Below are 23,510 nucleotides of genomic sequence, written 5' to 3'. Positions count from 1 at the left end.
CTTTTTCAAAAATGTTTTATTGAAAATACACTGCGTTTTATTTGTTTTTAATAATGATCTAGATATGATCTATTAAAAATACCAATATTAATTTACTTATTAAATCATTTTTTGTTGATGTTATCCACTTATACATTGAATAGATTTGTCTGTATTAGGCATTACTGGATTACATTATAACACTGATTGACATTGGGAAAAAAACATTGTACAAAAATTATTTCACTTCTTTGATACATTTAAATAGTTTCTTGATAATGCATTTATTAAATGTTATTTGCTTGTTGATACAATAACAATACATTTTGATTTGTTAATTTTTTTTGCCTGCATTAGTAAATTTTAACTTTTATTGGCTTTGTAAAAAATACTGCACTACAAATTAAGCTTGAAAAATTATTAATTCAATTATTCCAGCTCCATAAATAGTTAAAGATATGTTCCGGTGAAAAAAAGTATTTATGAAATTGTATCATTTGTTGACACATTCCATTAAATCTTTTTGGATATTTTCTTGTGGGATGCATCATTACATTTGAACCTAGATTGGTTTTGTAAAAAAACACTGTACAAACAAAAATGTTTATTAAAATATTAAATCTATTGAAAAAAACGATTTGTATCTTCTTACATTTTATCATTTATATTTCAATGAAACATTTGCTGGGTTTTTTTGTACAATGCACATATTAACCTTGATTAGCATTGTAACAACTGTACTAAACATAGAATCCTTGTGTTTTCTTATTATGCCTCCACAAATAATTCAAATAATAATTAAAATGAAAAAATATTTTTGAGTAAAAATGTCTTTTGTTTTTTTTTTTAACATGAAAAACTAACGCCACAACTGTCTGATTATGCATGCGGAATGAGTATTTTATTCATAACCAGTTTAGAAAAATAAAATACAAAATAATTTCAAAAGGAAAAAAAACAAAAACAAAGAAAAATCACTGTACAAGGCATTGATATGATACAAATAAAATCATCAACATAAATAATTACAATTATATACAATGCAAAAGATGGTACATTCTTTCCCATGGAGACTTTTATGGATTAAAAGACACACATACAAAATTATTAATAAAAAATAAATACCCATTCAAATAACAGATGTCCATAATCATTAAAATGTCATGAAAAATAAATAAAACGTCAAGTATTTCATAAAAGTACAACAACCCCTTTCTAATCCGACAAACAAAATGCGCTAACGCTACGACTGCACGCCACGTGTGTACGCTAATAACGAAAAACGCGACGGTCTTTTCAAAGAAGCTGTTTTAGTGTTACTTCAAGCTAACTTCAGCTGTAGCCTGTTTAAAATGTGTCGGAGATTATTTTACAATGCGAAAAATGATCTTTTTGCGTCTCAGATGGGCCGGAGGTGAGGCGTACCGAAAGTCGACTGCCGAAAAAGCGGCGCGTTGGACGCCGACAAGCAGCTCCACACGCTCACGTGACCCTTCGGAGCATATGTCGTATCAAAATATTTGGCAACGTGATCCGTCTGCGCAGCCTATTTGAATAAGTCAAGAGGAAAAAACACAAATTGTGGGAGGTGTGGGGGGATGCAGTCCATTATTTAAAAAAAAAAAAGACAATCATTCAAAGTCAGTGCAGAAAAATATGCCCCTTTTTCATTGTACGGTACCTACTCGGCTCCAGTCGCTTTTGGGCTGATTTCCACCACAAAAACAAGGTACTATTTCTAGTACTACGTCAATCGGGGTTCCAAACCGATTGGTCGAGCAGATTCGTCGTCGTTAACATTTGAGGATATGGAGCCAGAAACAAACACACTAACATTAGCTTCGCTCAGTGCGGTGCCTTAAGTGCTGCGTGTGGACGCTGCGGCGTTGAACTCCATAGTCTCTGCTTTGCTGCCTCGCTCCATTTGCTAAATCCATTCCAATAAAATGAGTGTATTTCATCAAAAAGAGACCATCCCCATTGTACCTTAGCGAATAAACACCTGCCTCAAATAACACACCTCCTTTCAGATCATTAAAAAAAATACCATGATGGTAATTATCTCATCCATTAACCGCTAAGTCCATTTTCTAATGCCATTGCTTGCCAAAACAGCAGCACCAACTGACCCCATAAAACTCTGCAACATGGTGTCATCACTTCAAGGCATGGTCAGGTAGCCTCCAAATAATGTCAGTCACCCACTATTTACTGTTTAATTTTTGATAAGAAATCCTACTCAAATTTGCCGGATGAGAACCAGGTCACAGAATGTAAAATTGCTCAGCATCATGAAGTTTGCGCAATAAGCTTTTGAACATATTGGTCACAGTGAGGTAAAAAGATGCATCATATTTTGTCTTAGTAGTGGATTAAGCATGCAGGAATTAATTAACGTAGTGGGGGAGAAGAAGCTGTTCATCGTACAAGCGGAGAAGAAGCTTGAGTGGTGGAATTAAAACGTGGTTATCTTTTGCACAAACACCCCGCATGTCATTCCATTTTTCTTCCCCCACTTGAGAGCTTATAATTCGGATGAGACGTTGGAATGAGCGTTCCTAAACTGTGTCATCCCATTCTGGCTTTCAAACTACAACACAGCTGGACAAAAAGTACTGAATTGATGCCAGTGCCTGGAAAAATGAACTCATTAATCAGCAATTTTCTTGGTGTTGACTACGCTTATCGATTCTACTGTTATTACAACGAATAACAAGTTGGCGAATTCAGTTCCTGTTTCTTAGAAACACAAGCCCCCTTCACACAAAGATCCTGCAAAATTGTAAGGCAAGACACCTGGCATTTATTCGCCTTTCACACAGGACCCGGCATTTGGCGCGACGTGTAAAATAAGTGTCGGATAGTGACAACAGCTTTCAGCGCAACAGGGTGGGAGAAGCGATTGTTGGCTGGTAAATTTCCCACCTTCATCCTGGCATTTTTTGGAATTCCACTGCACACAAGCGCCTTTCTGATACTACTTACAAATTGTGTGAAAGCGGCTTCTGTTACTACGGAAGCAGAATATTTGCCAGGTCGACTCACCGGTAGTGTAAAAAGGGCTTCTGAGCTGAGTCAACCCATTCCTCGTTTGTACAGAAAGGCGACACGCAAAAATGCCAGCTTTCAGTTGGTGTGAAAGGGGCTTCTGTTACTAGCTCCAAAGTCAGAATATTGGTGCAACCACTTGACCACAAAAAAGGTGGATAAATCCCGGTTTGGACAGGCTGTATAAGGTAAAATAGACTACAGTAGGCACAGGAAGGTTCGTGTGTTTCCACGCACTCGACACGACTGATTGTATCTTCGTAACAATTTCTTTCCATTTAAGCATACGCGCAGAAACAAGAGACTTGTTTAAGCAATGAGAAGCGTCAAAATTTGTATTCTCAATGAATACAACTGTACACCGCGGCACGGCTTGGTCAAAAAAACCCAGCCTGCCTATACTGAAACAGTCTCAATATGCAAACCAAGTGCATCAATACTAGTGATAAATAATTGACTATACACTGCGCTGTGGATGTGAAATAAATGAACAGAGAAGCGACTTACACAGTACGCTACGCCGCAGTGATTCCCAACCACTAATGTGCCGCGGGAAATTATCAAATTTCATTGAGTTGCTCGGAAAATGATTCTTTACTACAAATAATGTTTCTTTGTTCAGCTATCTATGCCATCGACGTACAGTGACAGGCAGAACAATTAAATGCTCTTCCCTTAGAGGTTTGTCCACGTTGCCATTCCTGCAACACAGTAAGTCATTGCTTCCTGTCAGCATATGTGTTTTGTGTTCCGGATTGCACGTATTCGCGTGTTTTGCGCTCTTTCTGAAATGCCTTCAGATGGCACAAGATTCCGCCAAGGCTCCGTGTGAACAAGAATCGGTGTTAATGAAGCATGTTGACTGAGAGACAAGCTGTGTATCTCGGGGAAGAGCTAGGTTTAGCCTGGGTTGTTAGTGGGAGTTAGAGCGTCTTCATCACATTGACATGCATGCGCACTTCCGGTGCATTTTGTTTTCCGATTCAAATCCGTAATCCAATTTTTTTTAAGGGTAACTGTAAGATGAGTTTGAAATGATATTTGAATTACTGAATTATTTGTTTTTTTATGTTGTTTTTTTTTAACCGCAGCAGAGCTTAGTCCCTACTACTGGATCGATATGTTTGTTTGGTGGTGTGGATTTTTCCCATGTAAAATATTTGCCTTGGCTCAATAAAGGTTGCGAAACACTGTGCTACAGTACGAACTACTGACCCTTGGAAAGGAAATAAAATTGCAGCTGCACTATTTTGTTATCCAACACGATAACATGAATATTAGAAAAGGTTACAGGACAAGAGGGCGGTATGAGGTTCGGAAAGACAAGGAGAGATACCGAAAACTGTTCTTCGTCCGCCTTCCGGGCAACTATCTGGCGAGCTTGCTGGAGCACTTGCCCTCCCGACTGCACCCTTTCCCCCTGGACAGCTGGAAGGCGGCGGCGCGGGCCTGCCGGCCGCAGCACGTCTCCTGGTGGTGGTGGTAGAGGCGGCGCAGCGGAGGCGATCCGGAAAAGCTGGGCGGCGAACGGCTGCGGCCCAGACAGCCCCCCGCTCCTCCGAAGCTGCCGCGGTGCTCTTGGCGGGACGGCGAGGAGCTGACGGAGCGCTGCAGCGAGGACGAGCTGCGAGGCGAGGCGCTGGAGCTGCGGACGTGGTGCGGCGAGCCGGTCAGGCTGCTGACGCCCGTCGTCCGGGAACCGGTGTAGGGAATCGAGGGGCGGTGGTGGGCCGCGGGAGAGCCGCGGGCTCCGTGCATTAGCTGAGCCAGGCAGGTCAGGAGGTCTGAATCGCTGGTGCTGCCCGCTCGGATGCGGTAGCGCCGGATCCTAAAGAGGAAGAAAGGTTCAAAGGTCATTTCAAATGGATCTGGGTACCTCCCATTGTCATAAAAGGACACCAACGGTAGCGCTAGAAAGCGATCCTAAGTTATCTTGGTTTGAAATCAATCCAGCCTACCAAAAATCGCTAAAAGTCTGGTTGGAGTACTTACTAATTTCTACAAATCTCAAATGAAACAATCTGCAGAATCGCGCCCCCAGCAATTGTACCATTGGAAAGCCCACGTCTAAAATTGTAACCAACGCCGGTTGGGGTAGGGACGGTATTGGAATGCTCACGTTGAGAATTACCTTGGTTAAATTTGGTTCCATCCCTGTAAGACCTTCTGTTCAAAAGTCATCTGAACAAACAAACCCTGCAAAGTCCCTAAATCCTGGTCGGGGAACTTCCTAGCATTGTAGAAGTACACAATTGGTACCGCTAGAAATCTCACATCTAAAATCGTCTGGGTGGAACTACGATTTTATCATTTTTCGACCTCCCGTTTAATTTCAAAAGGATGAGTGTCCCGGTTTTTTAATGCATTACAATGGAAAATGACAAAGACATGTTGAAGTACCTGCCCTCCACCGTGCTGCGGCATGGCGGTTTCCCAGGAGGCGGGCGGGGCAGGAACTGGGCGGCCAGCTGCTCGGCGGACGAGGCCAAGTGGACAGGCCGAGGGATCCTGCTCCGGCGGGACAGGGGGCTGGAGGACGACGACAAGGAGGCGTCCCCCTGGCGGTCCGAGCGTGAGCCCACGAGCGAGTCCTCCTCCTGGGAGCGGTCGGAGGCGGACGACGGCGGGTCCCTGGCGAGGGAGGCCACGGCAGCGGGGGCACGGCGGTCGGAGAAGGACGGCGAGGCGGAGGGGGACGGCAGCGGAGCCAGATTGCTGGCTTTCTTCAGCAGGAGCTTTTCTTTGGCCGAGCCTGCGGGCGGGGGTTCCAACACGGGGATGCGACTCTGCCGGGGGCGAGGGGCGGAGGGGGAAACTCGGCTGCCCACATTTTCTGGGGCTGGATTGTCCTCCTCAGTGCAGGGAGGGCTTGGCGATCGGCGTCCGTTGGTCAAAGAAGGGCTGCGAGGCGTGTGGGGGGAGCTGCTTCGGCAGCTCGGCACCGGATTTGAGGCGTCCCCGTTGACCGGCGGCGTCCCCGGGGAGTCTCTGGTGGGCTCCGCTTTGGCTTCGTCACGCCCCTGCGGCGGGTGGGCGCTGTTCGACCCAGACGACGAGGACAGCCCTGACGGACGCTGAGCCGTCAACTAGAAGGGAGGGACGAACGGACAACACATTTAAAGTTAATACGGCGTTAAACCCCCAGGGGAAAATGTGATTAATTGTTGGAAAAAGGCTTCTTGCTGGTAGAGTACAACACGGTGTGGTGTCGGGCTCCAGCAAGTAGCCTGGTGAGGGAGGAGGAATTTGGAGTAAAGTGAACCCCTGCTATTCACGTGGGATAGTGACCAAGCCCTGCCGCGAATAGCAGTAATGCGTGAGTAATTGACACTCTCCCCCAACATTTTGGTAACTGCCTACGGATGCCACAGAGGGCAGAAAAAGCACTTTTCTTTCTATTAGACAATGCAATGGCTTCACTAAATGAAGCTCCTCCCCCCAACATAGTTCCTTGAGACCTAGATGCCAAAACATGGCGCCAAATAGTATTTTCATATTAGACATGGCTTTGAAGAGGTGAGTTTATCAAGGAATAATGGTGAATACATTAATCCCCCACCCCTAAAAAAAATATGAGAAGAGGTGAATTTGTGAAAGGCCAACCCTGAATGGACAGTGGTTCACTGTAATCTGTTCACAAATTCACCTGTTTGCATTTTTTTCTTTGCAATCTTTCCTTACCTACTTGCTTACAAAACTCAACTATTTGTGTGTGTTGTTTTTTTTTTGTACACTATAAAATGCTACAAGACAGTGCCAAGGAGCAGGTCAATAGGAAAGTAGTCATTGGTGTCAATGAAGTATGCTGAAGTGATAAATGAGGAATCTTGATGGGGGACAAGCTTGGCACAGTACAAGTAAAATGGAATTACTTCAATTACTTTGTGTGATATTTACTGTTATTAATATAGGCAATGATAAACATTTTAAGGGGGTGCATCAATTACAGCGTCCTCTACTTGTTTGCGAATTTACATAATGTATTAGCTGAACTTTTTTAACCTTTATTTGCTGAAAAACTCTTGTATAGCCAACATTATTTTTTTTTTTCAAAATTTAATCATCTACAAAGCACTTATTTGTAAGGCTAACATTGCAAGACGAGTTTGAAATGACATCAAAGTGTTTTGGAAACATAGTTAGCGGTATTTTTGACAGTTTCAACTCCTAATATAGGCAATTACTAAAGTTTTAAAGTGAATAACTATCTGTACTATAACGCCCTGTCTCATAGAAATGTAGTGCTTTGGCGCCATCTTGTCACATCCTTCTGCCGAGGATCTATGTTAAAGTGATGGGAGTACCTTCTTATTAGACATGCAAAAGCGCTCTGTCTCATAGAAAAGTAGTGATTTGGCACCATCTTGTTGTATCTATTGGCATTTAAAAACCTTTTAAGGGGGAGGGTGTCAAGTAGTTTTTCGCTATTCGCGGCAGGGCTCGGTCCTTATCCCCCGCGAATAGTGAGGGCTTACTGTATTATATATATATCTATATATATATATAAAAAGGTTGGGGTTAGTAATAAATCGAGATTAGTTTGTCAATAAATGGTCATGCAGTACCATAGCTACCATTATCAGACACACAACACGTGCTATGGGGCATGGTGTCAGTCAAGCTTGTGAGTGCTAAACCAGGGACAGGCGGACAGGAAAGGTTTGGTTTCACGCAACTTGGCAGGGGGCTTCAGTGAAGAGAGGGTGAGGAACAAATACAGGGAGAGAGAGAGGAAGAGGAAGATGGAGAGCACAAAGACGATCTGAAACAAAAGAGACCATGCGACCTGTGGTCATGAGTCGACATTCCAAACGCGCACACATGCTGCACTCGCACGTTATACTGTATACACACACACACACACACACACACACACACACACACACAAACACTTGTGTTCAGATCACTTGTAGCCATTAGAGCCATGCTGTCAATGCGTGAATGTCAGGGTTTCCGTGCATTAAAGGACAAATAAGCCAAAACAAGCAAATTAAAACAAATAAAGACAACCCCACCCCCCCCAAAAAAAAGAAAGGAAAAATGGTTTGCCACAGAAGCAGAATGAAAGTATATTCAGAGCAGAACCTCCAAAGTCAAAGACTTGATGCCTGTATTTTGCTTTTTTGTGACATTTTAGGGCTGCAGCTATTGAATAATTTTAGAATTGAGTATTCTTCCGATTATCCCATCGATTAATCGCGTGAAAATTGATTTTCCATTATTAAACACATTGACATGTGCATGGGAGGTGCAGGTATTGTTTTTTCCACTTGCGGTCACGTTCTCTTGTATTATCTGTGACTTTGAGTGTGTATGGACCTTAAAAGGTGGGGAATGCCAGGTGAGTGACGTGGGCTTCAGCAAATGAGTGTGTTTTAACTCTTCACTTTTGGCGTTTTGTGCAAAACATATTTTTAAAGGGTTTGAGGTTTTTTGGCAACCCTTATCGAAAAAGATAAGCCACAAAATGACTATGGCTGGGTGAAAAGAAGAAAAAAGTCGTATAAATCGTCAAAGTCAACTTTAAAAATAGGTCGCCGCAAAATTTATGCCCTGAAACTCCGCCGGGACCACAAGAAAAAAAAAAAAAAAAAAAAAAAAAAAAAAAAAGAAAGAAACACCCGGAACCATGTTTGCGCTGCCAGAACTTATGTTTCACACTGACATTTATTGCAGACGTACACAGTCTTGGGCCAGTGATAAACTTTGCTAAAAATAATAATAGTGCGGGGGCGATTATTATTCAATTATTCGATCAATAATCAATAGGAGAATCAATTCTAAAAAGATTCGATATTGGCAGCCCTAAAATTGACAAAAATTACAAATAATGAAATAGCATATTTCGCAAGATTTCAACATGAAAGCTTCTCTTTTTGTTTTTTCTTTGGCTTTTTTGTAGCGGACTCTCGAGGTTCGCTGTGAGGGGGCCGGTCACCTGCTGCAGCTGGGCCCTGGTTATACGGATAACGGAGGGGAAGTTGGCATTGGCGGCGCCGGCCGGTATGGCGGGCAGTTTCCTACGACTGGGTGAGGGTCTTGGTGGAAGCGGCAAGGAAGCGTGGCAAGAGGAGGAAGACGGCGGGCGGTCCCGGTGCTGGTCGGCAGACTGGCTACGCTTCATGGCCAGCGGATGGCGCAGGTGGAGAGGGTCCGACAGGGTGCTGAGGAGGGTGTAAGGGCTGGGGGAGCGTAGAGGGATGGGGTCGGAGGTCCGGGCGGCCACTTCCTCGGGCAGGGACGGAGGAGAGGTAGGGTGCTAAGAGAGGGGAGGGTGGAGAGAGGAGGGGCGGTGAAACAACGGAGGAAGTTGGAGCCCATTTTGCACTCACTGGAAAACATGGACTTGTTTCCAAATCACTGTTCGAAAAATCCACCCAGCAATTTGCTGCCTTAAGGGTCAGAAGAATTTTTTTCCATGTTACCGTTCTGTATAAATTGCACCGGCGCGGAATTTACAACCTGGCTATTTTCCGCCTTAGATGTTGTAACAGAAAACAGCTTTCGCGCCGCTTGTAAAAGCTGGACTTTGGTTTGCCCTTTTTCCATATCGCTGTTCTTAATAGCACCGACATGGATTGAAGGGGAAAAAAATTCAATCCGGCAATTTCCCGCCTTCGGAGGTAGCATCAACTTCGGCATTTGATCAGATTTTTCCAGGGTCTGTATTAACGTCAGGGAATGGGGCTAACAAAGTCAAGCCGGGAATTGTCCACCTTTGAAGGAAGTATCTGAACCGCCTTTCACATTTTTACACCTTTTTTTCATGTTACTGTTCTGCTAAATGGCACCGACAAGGAATTTTGGGGAAGGGGAGTGGAATGGACCTGGCAAGTTTTCCGGACCCGTAGGCTGAGCAGGATGTTGGAACTGGGTTGTGATTAGGGATGAGCATAATTATACAATAATAATGGATTAATTCTTTGTTATTTGGATCATATGGATATGATCTCTGTCTATATGATATGCATTTATTGTTGAGTAATTTTGAGCCGATTGAGGCAGAATGGAGAGATTCCAACGTATAATTGGTTATTTTGCAAATAAAAGTTCTTATCAAATCAAGCATGATATCTGCAACTCAAAGCAAAAAGCCATCCCATGCTGTAACCTGATTTAAAAAAAAAAAAAAAGTGTGGATTTTTGTTTGATTTAATCGCCTAAAGCAGTGATTCCCAACCACTGTGCCTCGGCAATTTCACTTCATTGGTCTGAAAATTATTATTTAGTCACAGTAAAACCTGTTATTCGCAGGGAAATGTTGATAACTGCCAATATTAAACATTTAGACCTTAAGTATACCCCAAATTATGATCCTCAAACACTTGAATATAATTTCCAACTATTCTTATAACATTCTCCATAAAAATAAAAGATTTACAGATTATTTGATTTTGAAAAAGCGCCCCGGAAGTGAGAGGACACTGGTCTACTATTCTATCAGCAAGGGCCTTTCCTGAAAAATAATGGTTTTGGAGATGCGAGGATTCCAGCCAACAGCGAAGAGATTTGCCTTGGCTGAATAAAGGTTGGGAAACACTGAAAAAGCATTTGGTTTGTCACGAAAAAGAAAACGCCAAGCGCAGTCTGTATGGACTAGGTCTTACCTGGGTGAGGACCCCCTCGGTCAGAACTTCCGCGGGGCTGGTAGGGGTGACGGGCGGCAGGGCCTCGGCGGGCCCCACGCTGAGCTCCAGCTTGTCGGCTTTCGTGCTCCCCTTTGAAGAGCCCAAGCTGTCTGGCTTTGCTTTCCCGGAGCCGGGGCTCGGCACATCCCGGTCCCACCCGGGTTCTTGCAGGACCTCCGCCTCCTCTTCATCCTCCTTCTCTTCTTCTTCGGAAGGGCTGGAGCTGGCCTTGGTTCCGGGCCGCTCCACTAGAACCCAGTCCCGCGAGTCCACGTCCTGCCGGCCCGAGCTGAGGTTGAGGGCCACGAAGCCCCCACTGCTGGCCGCCCCGTCGCCGTGCTCCGGAGAGGCAGGGGACGGCGCTTTAGGAGATCCCCCGCCACCGCCGCCGGAAAGGAACTCTTCGTCGTAGTGCCAAACCCGCTCGCGACGCTCTCCGGTAGGGGGCGCTAGAGCCTGGTTTACTGGAATGATGGCGGCCCCCTCGGCTCCCTCCTCCTCCTCTTGTTGTTGTTGCTGCTGCTGGGCGCAGCTGAGTATCTGCTTTGTGGGACTAAAAGGACACCAAACAGACACTAAGCAGATATTTAACAACACAAGGACAAGAGTTTGTTAATACAGTGCAGTTAGGGTTCATAATTGGGGTTTCAAGCTAAGGTTAAGTTTTCAAAGAAGGGTTTCAAGTAAGCGTTATGGTTTGAAATTAGGCTTTCAAGTCAGGGTTATGGATTCAAATTAGGTTTAGCATTTCAAATTAATACTAAAAGATAGGGTTAGATTTTCAAAGTAGGGTTTCAAGCCAGGGTTAGGGTTTCAAGGTAAAATTTCAAACAAGGGTTGTGGCTTCAAAGTAGGTTTTCATATGAGAGTAAGGGCTTCAAAGTAGGGTTTCAGTCAGGGTTATGGTTTCAAGTTTGAGTTAGGGTTTGAAATTAGGGCTTCAAGTCAGGCATATGGTTTCAAGTTAGGTTTAGGGTTTTAAATCCGGGTTTCAAGTCAGGAATAGGGTGTGAAATTAGTTTTAGGGTTTCAAAGTAGGGTTCCGAACATAATTATGGGTTCAAGTTATGGATTTAGCCAGGGTTAGGGTTTCAAATCAGGATTAGGGTTTCAAATGAGGGTATCAAACCCGGGTTAGGGTCTTAATTACACTTTCAAGCCAGGGTCAGTGTTTCAAATTGCATATATGAACAGCACAGTATATGTGTATGTATGTATACACTGCATATGAATATTGTTATCTTTTTTTACTTTTGGGGATTGCTGGGGTATTCCTATGGTGTTTGGAAAAAATCCTAAAAAGAGTATTGGGAGGTTGGGGGGAGTGTTTCAAATTCCACTTTTAAGGCTGGGCGAGGGTTCCAAACAGTCCCTGGGTACGTACCAAGCCTCGAGGAAGCGTTCCGGATTGGGTTTGGACTCTAGGCCGAGTCTCTTCTCCAGCTCAAAGCTGTGGATGTTGCGCAGCTTCCTGAGCAGAGGGCCCTCGCGCTCCTCTGAAGACATCTTGACGGGCGAGGCCAGGCTGGGGCATCCGTACGGGCTCGGGTGGCCTTGGTTGCCCTGGGGGTTGCTTTGCTCCTCCTCGGCGGCAGCCTGGACGTCAGATCAAGACACAATGTTCACAAATAATAAACATCCATCCATTTTCTGTACCGCTTCTCCTCACTAGTGTCGCGGGCGTGCTGGAGCCTATCCCAACATAAACATTTAATCATATTTAATAAACATATGCTTGAAAGCATTTATAGGAAGTGTTGTTATTCAAAATGTTGACGCTATACATTTTTTCTTTTACTGTAAATGAAAATCGGATCCAAATACCGGTTATCTACCTCCTCGACTACTAATAATCGGTATCGGCCCTGAATAAATCATGTCGGCTTATCTGTAGTTTGTCCACACGTGATGTCGACGCTACTTTGCGGTTCACCTTCCACAAGGCCGTGTGGATCCGGTTGCGGTTGCGGTCCAGCTCCTCCCACACGTCGGCCTCCTGCGTCCGCGGCGGGTGGCCCGGAGAACCCGGCACACGTTCGGGTGCGGCCACGTTGTTGTCGGCGTCGCTGAGCTGCTCATCTTGCAGAACCTCCTCGGTGTTCTCACGCATCAAGTCACCCGGAATAAGGGAGGCGTTGGCCATGCTAATGGCGCGAAAAGGGACCAAAGCTTCGGTAAGTGATTTTGACATTCTCATAGTCACGTTATATTTGATCTTTGGGCAGAAAAAGCCCAATATTTCAGAAAAGGTAACTTTTTAGGCTTGGTACGTAAGTAATGTATCACTGGTTAGAATTTCTAAGTATGGTTTCAAGTTAGGTTTAGGGTTTCAAATGACTGTCTGGTTTACGATTAGTGAGCGTTCGTCAAAAAGTACAAGCCCCGGAATGGGCCCAAAATGGCTGCTTCAAGGTAAAATAGCACACTTCCAGTTCAATTGCACGCATGGTTCCTTGAGACATTTTCATTCGTCCTGTCAATTTTGCGCCAAACGATGGAACTGGATTCCCCGCCCCCCGAATTGTTAATTGAAAGTATATTCATATTATATCTGATTTGAAATGAAACGCACCCCATGTGCGCGGGCGTGAGGCGGGTGTGGTGCTGCGGTGTGGTGGCGCTGGCGCTGATCACCAGGGTGCCGTCCGTGCCCGTCCTCTCCCAGTCGTAAGGGTCGTTCTCCACCACGTTGTACGTCTTCATGCTGCTGTCGAACACTGACATCAACAGCTGAGAAACACAAAAATAACAAAAAAATGAATAAAAAAATACTTTTAGTCTCAATCAGGGGTTTCTAAACTTATTTCCTCTGAGGGCTGCATACAGAAAACTCCATCAAGCAATTACTGTATGTATAACTTATATAATACATGTGCAAACACAACACAAAAAAATAAAAAATAAATCACAGGCATATATTCTTTCTCCTCCATGAAAAATGACTCCAATTACTGCAGTTTAGTTGCGATTGTCTTCTTGTGTGTCATCATCAAATCAGTTTAGTATGTCTTGTATGCGTTACACCGCCCCCTATTTTTGTCTGAATGAAACGCCTCAACTCACATCAGCATACAGTAGTTGCATAGAGTACAGTATATGCCACGGGCTGCTAAGAAATTGAAGGTGGCTCGCAAATGGCCCGCAGGCCGGGCTTCAGAGTGAACAACTCCGGCTCAGATGAACCACGTCTAGTTTCTCCAACCGGATCAGGACCCCGTCACCTGGTAGTCGGGCTTGGTGAAGTAGTCCAGACTTGAGATGTGCTCCAGGAAGACGCCGAATTCCGCCGGCAGGTGTTTGAGCATCAAACGGTGGTCGTACGTGTCCTTTAATTTGCCCACGTGCTCCTGAATGAACACAAACACAAGCTGGTGGAACGCTAATTCCTTTGCTCTTCCAGGATGCGAGATGTTTTTTACCTTGTCCTTGATCTTCCTCCACGGCAACTGGCCGACAAGGAACTCCACCAGCATGTAGAAGAGGGACCACAGGTCGTCATGGCGACCCATCTCCTGCACAATAACACCAAGGTTGGTGGACACGTGTCACACAAACTCCAAAACAAGTCAAGAGAAAGTAAAAAAAATAATAATAAATGAACAAAGTAAAACACGTCACAAATTAATTTTGAAAATTAGCTAGCGCAAGTTGAGCACATAACTAGATGAAACAATCCCGACAGAGATTGCGCACCCCGTCCCCCTTGCAAGTACCCCCAACGACAGAAAAGCTGTTTTAACATATTCTGTTTAATTATCAAACAAAACAAAACAAAAAAGATTTCAAACAAATTTTAAAAGGCACAAAGACCTCAATCGCATGCCCTTCAACAGTCTTACTTCTATGGCGCATCCTCTTTCACCCACACTTAAAAACAAAACAGAAAAGGGCCATAACACAGCCAAAATGTCACAAAACGATGAAAAATAATTAGCTAACACGTGAAAGATGCACGTAGCTCGATCAAACAATCCCGACAGAGTTTGCGCACAACCAGTTTCCGGATGTAACATGTTTACCTTATTTTTGTGTGCGTTGACGGACGCGTAACGCACCGTTCCCCGGAATCCTGCCACCGGGCGGGGCTGACAAAAAAAGATGGAGGCGGCGTGAGAAATAAGAGTTAAAAATGGTTCCCTGCCCACGGTCTGGGTGGGACGCACTTACCGGTCGGACCTCTTGGCATGAGTTAGTGAACTGGCGGGCTAAGCCGAAGTCCAGCATGTAGCATGTGCGGCAGGTGCTGGGGAAGCGACCCATAGCGAAGTTGGACTGAAAAAACAATAACTCAGTGAAAATATGAAATAGTGGACTAGACTGGCTTCATTCAAATCTCTCGGTTCTCTATAATCCGACCCACCGAGTATTAGCAATTTTTCCCTAAGCTTTGTTAATTTAAACATATTTATTGAGTTTTCATCACTTTTTATTGATTTATTTCATTCAATAGTTTCTGATTAATTGTGAAAAATAAAATGCAAACATTAGTACAATAAACAATTTTACATATGCATTCTACATTGTTTTTTATTTTATTAAATTGCTGGAGAAATAATATTTAAATTAATTATAAATAAGGCCTAATCCCTAAAATTGCTTAATTAAACCGTTTCATTTATTTGAGTCATTGTAAATAAGATGCCAAATATAATGACAATGAACAATTTCACATATACAGTGAACATTTTTTTATTTTAGCAAATTGCTTGATAAATTGTAATTCAATTATAAATAATACCGCAAAAATGAGCATGATTTATGATTTTTATTATTCAGCTATTTTATTTGTATCCTTTTTAGAGATTAAGTCTTATTATTTCATAATTTATATTTATTTATTTTCACTTGTCTTTATTCCACATTTTATTTTATTTATTTTGTATTATTGTATTTGTCAGACTGTATTCTGATCTCACTGGCTAAGCTGCACTCAGTCAGTAAAGAGGCTTGTTAATTATGATTAAAATTCAATTTTAGAAGATATTTTCTAGCTGTACTACATGGTTAATATAAAAAGAAAAGTAGAATACTGTAAATAAATAAATGCATAAAGAAATAAAAACAGACACAAACACACGCAAGCAAAAGTGAGCGTACTGGTTTGATGTCACGATGCAGGAAGCCCACGGAGTGAATGCTCTCGATGGCCTCCAGGATCTGGCGGCCCAGACGCAGGGTGGTGCTGATGCTGAACGTCCCCCGGCTCATGCTCCTCCTCAGGTCGGCCAAATTACGACCCTGCGAGGACGCGCGAGTGACAGCCGTTAGCTCGTCCGGCTCATCCGCCGTTACACTTCAGTAGCAGTAGTAGTAAGTTTCTTTACCCAGTAATAGACGTGGCCAGACGTGCAGGTCAAATGTTTGGTAAACACTTCAGACATGAGAGAAGCAGCTGATCGGAGGATAAATTCATTGTTTTTGGCCCAGAATACGTTCACGCGACAAAAACTGGAATGTTTCAAAAGGTTTTCATGTAAAAAAATGTTTTTTAAAAACCTGTTGACTCAAATGTGCAAGAAATGAAAGATTCTCAAAAACTAAAATAATGTATACAAAAATATAACTATATGTACATACAGTACATGTAGTATTCAAACATGTGGAAAGTGCAATATGAATAGTTGGTCTTCTTGATAAGAAATGTGCAACGGTAACAGTTGAAACAGTAATCCAACAGGTCTTTCTCTTCTTTTTGGGAAACAAAGAATGCAGACAAGCGGAAGAGTAAAAGTTAAGCCTAAATATTTTCTTTGTCAGAAAGTGCAACATAGTTTGTCTTCTTTTAAGGAAGCAAACGATGCAAGCAGGTGCAACAGTAGCAGTTTTCACAGTACGATTGCGAACAGCGCGCAATGAACTAGTTTGCTGGGCGGTCATGCGTTTTCATATGAATATTTCCTGCAGTTATGACTTGACGACCGCTTTAGCTTAGCTTAGAGCCTGACTACGTCGCATTCCAACTTAAGCACAAATTTGGGTTAGTAAAACTGAGGCACCTTTGTGCAAGCACAGTCCCGTCTCTACTTTTTCGACTCCAAAACAACACTTTCTCAGTCAAAAACTGTTCTGGGTTTTTAGTCGGAGACGAAAGGCGACCGACCTGGAGCTCCATCACAACGTAGTTGAAGCGGTCGTTGCGGCCGCATCCCACGAAGCGGCACACGTGGTCTTTGCCTGCGAGGGACAAAAGACGTGACGTCAGACACTGGCGTGCATAGCGACTGGTTGGTCGCACAATTTGCAGGCATGGATGCACAACATCGGGTCGACATTTGAAAATGGATGGCTCGCTGGTTTCGAAGGACATCGGCGCTGAGGCAACAAGACCTTCCGGTAACGGCTTCATCGTGAGCTTCACAAGACCAATTTGGTCTCCCTGTGTGTTTTTGGCCATGGCTTCTTTGAGATATTTTGCGTTTATGTTGCTAAGTGAAAGTAGCTCTGATCTTCTAGTTGAGTTGCTATCAGTTTCAGGTTTTGGCAAATCCTCGAATTTTGACACCGTTCAACACCTACCAGCAATGACGAATGTCTTACATACAAAGTTCATATTTGGTAGCGATGTGAAATAATCTCAATGTGGAGTTTGATTTTGATGGACCCATGGAAATGGCAAAAATGACCCTAAAATGGCCATCTCCAAAAAAAAAAGAAAAATTGCAGACTCCTGTGTCTTTTTCATGGCTCTGATCTTGTGCAGTTGAGATTTTTACGTTTTGTGTTATATGGTGACTCGTTAATCCTCTCTGGCCACATGCAGTGACAAAAACTAAACATTCTTGCAATTTAGTGTCTCCCGTATGTTTCAAATTTGGTCGCAAACTGACAAAATCTCTAGGGTGAGTTTGTTTTTCAAGGACCCCTAAAATTGTCCGAAATGAGCCGAAAATGGCCGCTTTGAACCAAAATGTCAGACCATCACTGCCCTAATGATGAGGCTTCTCTAGATGTTTTATCTTAAGAGCTGCGTTGGTCCGCAAAGTTTTGGACGAAGAGCTGAGGAGTCAGGTTTCGTCTCCGGTTCCCTCGGGAGAAGCAACGCAAGCGCGACGCCCCTTGGCCGTTAGATGGCGAACATGATCCCGGCCCCATTGATTTTCCTCCCGGATGAGGAGAAACATACAGCAAAGGGCATGTGGTTTTAAAATATATTAAAAAAAAAAAAAGAAAAGAGAGGACAATGAACAAATGAAGAGAGATGCGTTATTGTCATGTTGCACTACCAGAAACATGCACGGTAGCTAAAGTGACTCATGAATAAAATTAATGATTTTTTTTTTTTATGATTTGATTTTTTTTTCTTTATCCGAGGTCACACTGGTGTCAAACTCAAGGCCCGGGGGCCAGAGCTGGCCCGCCACATCATTTTATGTGGCCCACGAAACCAAATCATGTGTGTCAACTTCCGTGATTCTTATTAAAATTTGTAACAAAATTTTAAATTGTCATATTTAGTAAATAATAACCTTGAGATATTGAAAGTTGTTTTGGTTTTTTTTGCAACCAAAGACCTTTTATAGTAACTTGAACAATAGTTGAACAAATATCTAGTATAATATAATATAATATTCTTTGGACCTTTTTGTGGATCTACCCATGTTAGACTTCCTACCAAGTTGCATGTTCCTAAAGCTTTCCTGCCAGGCTCTGTCCGCATACTGTAAGTGGTTTAAATTTGGAATCTGATGACATTTCCAGGACAAGTACGCTTCAGAAGGACCCCTGGAGAATGAGCTTAAATGACCTTAAAATGGCCACTTCAAAGCAAAACGGCAGACTTTGTGTGTCTTTCCCACCAACGGCCTCTGGCAGGAATCCCAAAGATCATCTCGGGTATCCAACCTCCGTAGGTCACAGCGGTCAGGACGATCGATAGGATGAAAAGTGAAACCGACCGGGCCGCATGTATTTGGGGACTCACCCTGGAGTTTCTTGAGCACGGCCACCTCCATCTTGAGGACCTGCTTGGGCTGCTGCGCTGACTCCACCTTGAGCGCCACGCTGACCCGGGTCAGCAGGTCAAGCGCCTCGTAGATCTCCCCGAAACCACCGCCCCCGATCTTCTTCACCTGAATGACGGGCAGGGGGAGATTCGATATCAATTCCCTGTTTTACACAGAGATCCCACAAACCTGACAATTATTGAAGAGAAGGATCAACATGCCTCAAATGTGAGTTGGGGTGCGCAAACCTTCGTGCTAACCGGCCACATTTACGTTTTAAAATGGACAGGTTTGTATGTAAAATTGTTTACTTTAAATTAGGAAATCATGACTTGTTCTCAAATTTTAAATCTGATCATTTATAATTAACCAATTTGTTTAACAAAATAGCCGGCACGGTGATCGACTGGTTAGCACATCTGCCTCACAGTTCTGGGGACCGGGGTTCATTCCCCGGCCCCGCCTGTGTGGAGTTTGCATATTCTCCCCGTGCCTGGGTGGGTTTTCTCCGGGCACTCTGCTTTCCTCCCACATCCCAAAAACACGCATGGTAGGTTGACTGAAGACTCTAAATTTCCCATAGGTCTGAATGTGAGTGCGAATGGTCGTTTGTTTCAATGTACCCTGCGATTGGCTGGCAACCAGTTCGGGGTGTGCCCCGCCTCCCGCCCGATGATAGCTGGGATAGGCGCCAGCACACCCGCGACCCGAGTGAGGATAAGCGGTAAAGAAAATAGATGGATGGATGGCTTTAATAAAATAAATACAAAGTGGATGTAAAATAAGTAAAATTGTTATTTTAGTAATAAAGTAATTAATTGGAATGATTTAATTGTATTATTTATGATTAATTATAATTGACACATTTAATAAAAATGAAACAGACTTAAAATGTATATTTGACATGTTAGAATATTTTGCTATTCTCATGTTATAATTTTATTATTGATAATTAAATAATAATTAACCAATTATTTAATAAATTCCAATTTAAAAAATTTATTAAAATGTGTTTAACAATAAAATAATAATTCATTCTCATGTTACAATTGTATTCAGAATGAATTTCATTATAATTGATTAACAAGTTATTTAATTGAAATAAACAGATAGAGATACATAAAATAGTTTATTTTAAAACAAATCACTCGCTTTAATTGTATTATTAATAAGTAATGTATTTTAATTATAATTAATTAACCAGTTATTTGATACAATAAATGTAAACGAAATAGTGAAATACTAAAATTGTTTAACAATAGATAATTTATTCTCTCGTGACACTTTTATCATTTAGAATCAGTTTCACTATAATTAACCAATTATTTATTCAAAATAAAAACAGATAATGGCTATGTAAAATGTGCAAACAGTTCATTGTTATTGTTGTTATTGTACGTGTGTGTAAAAGTTTAAGCTTATTATTATTATTTAATAAAATATATTAAATAGTTACATTTATATGTAAAACAATATATATTTTACTCATCTTTTTTATTATTTATTATTTCTGGGGTGACCAATTATTTAATGAGATCATTTAAAAAAAATAAATAAGTACATTTTAATTTACCAATTTTAGGACAATGAATGAATGCAAAAGATAAGACTGGACTCCTAATATCGTAAATGCTCAGTGGGCGGGATTACAAACTGGAGTGGGCCGGCTCATACTTTTGTCCTGTATTAAAAACTGATTAAGATTCCACGTGCATCCGTGCAGTCCACCCCTGAAAGACAGGCTGCTGTCTAAACACCCTACCCTCAATGAAACGCACAACACGGCTGTCATATGCTGCACGCATATCGTCACCTAATTTGCACCCTGCCTCTCCAACCTTTCCACTCTCACCTCTGAGCACTAAGCGGATCTTTTATTTCCCCGTAAGCCGCCGCGTGCCCTTCGCCGTCCTCCACGCGGGGATTAACTGCAGCATTCTTACGTAAGTGCGCTCCTTAGCGGAGTGGAAGTGGCAGCACGGCGAGGAGCTAACGTGGCTGGCACTGAAGGATTTGGTCTCGCTCTCTCTCGTTCTCTCTATAGGAACAACGCGCCCTCTCTCTTGCGTCTTTTATAGTTCGATCGCTGCCAGAAATAGCAACGCCGAGGCTATTTTTAGAGCTGGCGCTGCCGCAGTGCTACTTGTGACCCCGGAAATGTCCGTCACTGACTTTTTACGCATAAACCAGTTGTGGTGGACTTGAGTCACCTGGCTTGACCTGAGTCAGACTTAAGCGGACTATTTTATTTTTTTACGTTTGACTTACCAGACTTGACTTTGAATTGAACTGCATCACTGAGTTTGAATTAAGTGTACCACGCTATGCAAGGGAGATGAGGACCTGGCTGGACCGCGAATAGCGAAAGTCCGCAGATAATTGAAGCCCATTATAACGGCTTTGTAAAAAAAAAATTATAATAAGTTTACATTATTATTATTATTATTTTTTTTTTTTATTGAATAAGCGGGGATAAACTGCCACCAAACGTTTTCAGGGTTACCCCCCCCCCCAAAAAAAAGAACATGATTTGCTCATCATGTTCAACCTATATTGAATTGAATACACTACAAAGACAAGATATTTCATGTTCAAAGTGATCAACTTTATTGTTTTTAGCAAATAATCATGAACTTAGAATTTTATGGCTGCAACACGTTCCAAAAAAGCTGGGACAGGTGGCAAAAAAGACTGCGAAAGTTGAGGAATGCTCATCAAACACCTGTTTGCAACATCCCACAGGTGAACAGGCTCATTGGGAACAGGTGAGTGCCATGATTGGGTAGAAAAGGAGCTTCCCTGAATTGCTCAGTCATTCACAAGCAAAGATGGGGTGAGGTTCACCTCGCTGTGAACAAGTGCGTGAGAAAATACTCCAACAGTTTAAGGACAATGTTCCTCAACGTGCAATTGCAAGGAATTTAGGGATTTCATCATCTACAGTCCATAATATCATCCAGAGAAATCACTGCATGTAAGCGGCAAGGCCGAAAACCAACATTGAATGCCCGTGACCTTCGATCCCTCAGGCGGCACTGCATCAAAAACCAACATCAATGTGTAAAGGATATCACCGCATGGGCTCAGGAACACTTCAGAAAACCAATGTCAGTAAATGCAGTTCGGCGCTACATCCGTAAGTGCAACTTGAAACTCTACTATGCAAAGCAGAAGGCATTTATCAACAACACCCAGAAACGCCGCCGGCTTCTCTGGATCCGAGCTCATCTAAGATGGATTGACGCAAAGTGGAAAAGTGTTCTGTAGTCCGACGAGTCCGCATTTCAAATTGTTTTTGGAAATTGTGGACGTTGTGTCCTCCGGGCCAAAGAGGAAAAGAACCATCCGGACTGTTATGGACGCAAAGTTCAAAAGCCAGCATCTGTGATGGTATGGGGCTGTGTTAGTGCCAATGGCATGGGTAACTTACACATCTGTGAAGGCACCATTAATGCTGGAAGGTACATACAGGTTTTGGAGAAACAGATGCTGCCATCCAAGCGATGTCTTTTTCACAGACGCCCCTGCTTACTTCAGCAAGACAATGCCAAAACACATTCTGCACGTGTTACAACAGCGTGGCTTCGTAGTAAAAGAGTGCGGGTACTAGACTGGCCTGCCTGCAGTACACGCCTGTCTCCCATTGAAAATGTGTGGCGCATTATGAAGCGTAAAATACGACAACGGAGACCCCGGACTGTTGAACACCTGAAGCTGTACATCGAGCAAGAAAGGGAAAGAATTCCACCTACAAAGCTTCAACAATTAGTGTCCTCAGTTCCCAAACGTTTATTGAATGTTGTTAAAAGAAAAGGTGATGTAAGACAGTGGTAAACATGACCCTGTCCCAGCTTTTTTGGAACGTGTTGCGGCCATAAAATTCTAAGTTCATGATTATTTGCTAAAAACAATCAAGTTGATCAGTTTGAACATGAAATATCTTGTCTTTGTAGTGTATTCAATTAAATATACATTGGACATGATTTGCAAATCATTGTATTCTTTTTTTATTTATGTTTAACACAACGTCCCAACTTCATTGGAATTGGGGTTTTAAAAATAAATTGGAAAAGACAAAAAATGTAAACATTAAAAAAATAATTATAATATTAAAATTATTTTTTTTTTAAACATTTTAAAAAATAAAAACAATCAGTGAATCTGCAGGTGCCGACCCGCATTTTGTTTTTTATAAAATCATGAACAAGAGATTGGCAACATGCAAAGTTTGCAACTTAAAAACAAGAATCACAACAAGTACGACATCGAAGCTTATCAGTCACTATAAAGCCCACAAAGTCAGGTAAGCTCCGTTAACTATATTGTGACTGACTTATGACTTGCGTAACCAAAGTAATAACGCCACTCGACTTGTTTGATATATATTTTCCCCCCCCCCCACTGTAACTTAGTTTGAAACTTGAAGGTTAAGACTTGAAACTTACTTACAATATGACTTGCACCGACGTGACTTACTAAAATCTTTGGATAAAGCGACGTCATGGCTCACCACTTTCCATCGTTCCTTCACCAGGGAGAGCACACTGAGGATGTCGGCTTGCTCCGTTCCCCCGCTCATGCCGCCTGAAGACCCGGGCTGCTACGGCCCGCCTCCCACTCTCGAGTCACGGTATCAGTTAGGGGTTGAGCATCCGGAACCTGTAAAACAAAAAATGTCAAACATGTTAATCTATTAAATAGTTGGATAATTAACTATGATTTAGTTAAGTGTAAAAATAAAATAAAAAAGAGCATGGATTATTATTTTATCATTAAAATAAACAATGGTACATAAAATGTCAAAAGATTAAAAACCTAAAAATATATTTTTTATTGTATTAATTTTTTTAATGAGGATTAATGTATTATAAATAATACAAAGAAAATGAAGCATGAATTACTATTTTGAAAT

At 42.5% G+C, this 23,510-nt stretch overlaps 1 protein-coding gene across 5 annotated transcripts in view; it reads right to left on the bottom strand.

Annotated features, from left to right (window-relative positions):
- Window positions 1–855: 855 nt before the first annotated feature.
- Window positions 856–23,510, bottom strand: part of ttbk2a (tau tubulin kinase 2a) — a 34,088-nt gene continuing 11,433 nt past the window's right edge. For 3 of the 5 annotated variants that reach the window (XM_061795360.1, XM_061795362.1, XM_061795363.1), the window contains exons 2-16: window positions 23,109–23,257; window positions 18,577–18,724; window positions 16,756–16,829; window positions 15,753–15,893; window positions 14,823–14,927; window positions 14,675–14,740; window positions 14,075–14,167; window positions 13,877–14,002; window positions 13,228–13,385; window positions 12,589–12,799; window positions 12,040–12,251; window positions 10,635–11,208; window positions 8,966–9,286; window positions 5,428–6,113; window positions 856–4,855 (exon numbers count right to left, since the gene is read on the bottom strand). In XM_061795360.1, the coding sequence (XP_061651344.1) occupies window positions 4,396–4,855; window positions 5,428–6,113; window positions 8,966–9,286; window positions 10,635–11,208; window positions 12,040–12,251; window positions 12,589–12,799; window positions 13,228–13,385; window positions 13,877–14,002; window positions 14,075–14,167; window positions 14,675–14,740; window positions 14,823–14,927; window positions 15,753–15,893; window positions 16,756–16,829; window positions 18,577–18,724; window positions 23,109–23,177 (3,444 nt within the window). In that variant the 5' untranslated portion in view covers window positions 23,178–23,257 and the 3' untranslated portion in view covers window positions 856–4,395. Of the gene's footprint in view, window positions 4,856–5,427; window positions 6,114–8,965; window positions 9,287–10,634; window positions 11,209–12,039; window positions 12,252–12,588; window positions 12,800–13,227; window positions 13,386–13,876; window positions 14,003–14,074; window positions 14,168–14,674; window positions 14,741–14,822; window positions 14,928–15,752; window positions 15,894–15,979; window positions 16,733–16,755; window positions 16,830–18,576; window positions 18,725–23,108; window positions 23,258–23,510 lie in introns of those variants that run through there. The other 2 variants (XM_061795365.1, XM_061795364.1) reach the window with 2 other exon arrangements.

Source organism: Phyllopteryx taeniolatus, chromosome 13 (assembly GCF_024500385.1).
Source record: "Phyllopteryx taeniolatus isolate TA_2022b chromosome 13, UOR_Ptae_1.2, whole genome shotgun sequence".
NCBI classification, from domain to species: Eukaryota; Metazoa; Chordata; class Actinopteri; order Syngnathiformes; family Syngnathidae; genus Phyllopteryx; species Phyllopteryx taeniolatus.
This window is presented reverse-complemented; position numbering and strand designations above follow the sequence as displayed.